At 34.2% G+C, this 2,400-nt stretch overlaps 1 protein-coding gene across 1 annotated transcript; it reads right to left on the reverse strand.

Moving 5' to 3' along the window:
- Positions 1–678: 678 nt before the first annotated feature.
- LOC113846965 (NAD(P)H-dependent 6'-deoxychalcone synthase-like) lies at positions 679–2,173 on the reverse strand. Its single transcript, XM_027475762.1, has 4 exons — positions 1,851–2,173; positions 1,527–1,770; positions 1,236–1,414; positions 679–972 (listed from the first exon to the last, which is right to left on the reverse strand). The coding sequence occupies exons 1-4, from the start codon at positions 2,171–2,173 to the stop codon at positions 768–770; spliced, it is 951 nt and encodes a 316-aa protein (XP_027331563.1). The 3' UTR covers positions 679–767.
- Between the last annotated feature and the right edge of the window lie 227 nt (positions 2,174–2,400).

Consider the following 2,400-nt stretch of genomic DNA (forward strand, 5'->3'; position numbering starts at 1 on the left):
TTCTTTAAGATTATTGCAGTCAACAATTGCGGCTGAAGATTTATCATCGACAAAATTTGAAGAATGGAACCTACTCACTACTTCATTGCCATTATATGGTTTAAAAGATTAAAAATTGTCCACATTTGACCCACAAAAGTGATTTAGAGTTTTTCTAGTTGGTAACTGCTGTTAATTTCCCAAGCCAATACGTGTAATTCAGAACAATTTTCCATTGCAGTCTCGTAATTAAACATTATCTCTATTTTTTATTTATTCAATTAAGAAGATAATACATAAATTTAAAAACATAATTAATTTATTTTTTGTTTTTGATTCACATCAAACATACTTATATATAAAAAGGAAAGAACAATAAAACAATATCCTTCTACGATGTTGTTTTTACATAATATTTCCTAGAAAAACACGAGTGTTACATTCCATCGAAATTTATATTAATTTTTTTTTATCTTATGCATCATGTGTAATTATTTTATATAATAATCAATTTTATTTTCTTAACTAGTGCATTCGATGTATAGATAAGATAAAAAATTCTTATTAAGAAATAAAAATACAAAATTTAAGACACTGAAATCTAAAATTGTATTTTTATTTAATATTTCTAGTTTTCAAATCCTTATCAAAATATCACAACAACACTCATTATCCTTTAACTCTCAAGTATATATCCCAATCCCAAGCCACGTTTTGCTTCATTACAAGGAAGATACTATTCCTTTATTCAAAGCATGCAGCATTCAGTACTGAACTTGAAATTTCATTCACTGCTGATCCTCATCCCACAGATCATCCAGAAGAGGCTTCGTTGGTCCTTTGATGAGTCTCTCTTGGTAGATTTCACTTATTTTCTTGTAATCATCCTCTGTCAATGACCAATCAAAGATTTGCAAGTTTTGTTTCATCCTTTCCTTGTCGTAGCTTTTGACAACAAAAGTCACCCCTTGCTCATATATCCATCGAAGACATCTGTATAATTTTTATAAGAAGGATTAGATTGCATATAAACTACCTAAAACAAATTGATAGATGGTATTAATTATTAGGAGGGTGTGAGTTGCTATTCAAACTTGTCAATTGTCACTCTTATTTAATTAATTTTATAAAAATTTCTCTATATTATCGGTTTGCTTGATAAAGAAAGGAAAGGATATTATAAATTAAAAATTTGAATGTGAATGACAAAGCACACTCTTATAATAATCTCCCTTAATGCAACAACAATATAATATACCTGAGCAACAGTTTTGGAGTGAGCCTCTGCCAATTCCTTGAGAACATCATTGTCCATCACTAAATTGGTTCCTCTGCTGGCACCTTTCCTCAGAGGTGAGAAAGCTGTTAAGGTAACACCATTTGCCTTGCAGAATTCTCTGAGCTTCTCTTGTTGCCACCCAAGATTTATTTCAACCTATCCCAATTAAGTTTCACACATTTAATCAGTGGTTTAAAACTATACAACATATATATATGCAAATAATTATGGTTAAATTAATTAACAAGCTTAATTAATTAATGTATACTTGATTCACTGCAGGAGGGATTGTAGCAAAAGATAGCAAATTTTGAAGCTTCTTGATGGAGAAGTTGCTGACTCCAATGGCTTTGGTGAGGCCAAGTCTTTGGCACTCCTCCATAGATGCCCAAACACCCGTGATGTCAAATGGGACAAGCTCTGATTGTTCAACGGGATAGGTAACCTTGCCTGGTTTGGCAGCTATGGGCCAGTGGATGAGATAAAGGTCTAAGTATTCTAGCTGAAGTGTGCTGCACAACCACACACATAGTTAAATATATATTCAAAATGTAACCAATAATTAATAATAGAACATGTAGGTGACATTAACCTTAGTGATTTCTTTAGAGCAGGAACAATGAGTTGAGGATGATTGTCAGTGACCCAAATTTTAGAAGTGATGAAGAGTTGGTCTCTGGAAGCAATGAGTCCAAGTTGAAGTGCTTGTGCAATGGCTTCTCCTAAGGCCTGTTCCACCCCATAAGCAGAGGCAGCATCGAAGTGCCTGTAACCTTGTTTAATGGCTTCAAGCACTGCATCTTTTGTGCTAACTTTACTGCCAGATTCAGGAGCTGTGCCAAGCCCAATCACAGGCATTTTCCTTTGGCCAGAGGAAGAGCCAAGAACTACTTCAGGGATTGCAAGAGGTGCCATTTTGTTGAAGCTTGACTTTTTAGTTATGTATTGCACTATTGTTGGTGTGTTTGTGTTTGTGTTGTGAAACAAGACATGTGTTCATCACCCTTTTATAGTTTAGAATTTGGGTTCCTTCGAATAAGAAAGATGGCATAGTAAGTTTGGTGGGTGGGATCAGTCATCAGTGGCTGGCTGGCTGCCAGTGTCACCAGTTTGGTCTTCTACGCTTCTAAAAATAGGAAATA

Source organism: Abrus precatorius, unplaced genomic scaffold, assembly GCF_003935025.1.
Source record: "Abrus precatorius isolate BTA unplaced genomic scaffold, Abrus_2018 Scaffold8, whole genome shotgun sequence".
Taxonomy (NCBI): domain Eukaryota; kingdom Viridiplantae; phylum Streptophyta; class Magnoliopsida; order Fabales; family Fabaceae; genus Abrus; species Abrus precatorius.

Excerpts from the sequence above, each read along its gene's own strand:
- LOC113846965 (XM_027475762.1), bottom strand. The coding sequence starts at position 2,173 with ATGGCACCTCTTGCAATCCCTGAAGTAGTTCTTGGCTCTTCCTCTGGC. Across the intron at positions 1,771-1,850 it reads GCTCTAAAGAAATCACTAAG|CACACTTCAGCTAGAATACT; the intron begins GTTAATGTCACC and ends GTGGTTGTGCAG. Across the intron at positions 973-1,235 it reads TCCAAAACTGTTGCTCAGGT|ATGTCTTCGATGGATATATG; the intron begins ATATTATATTGT and ends AAAATTATACAG.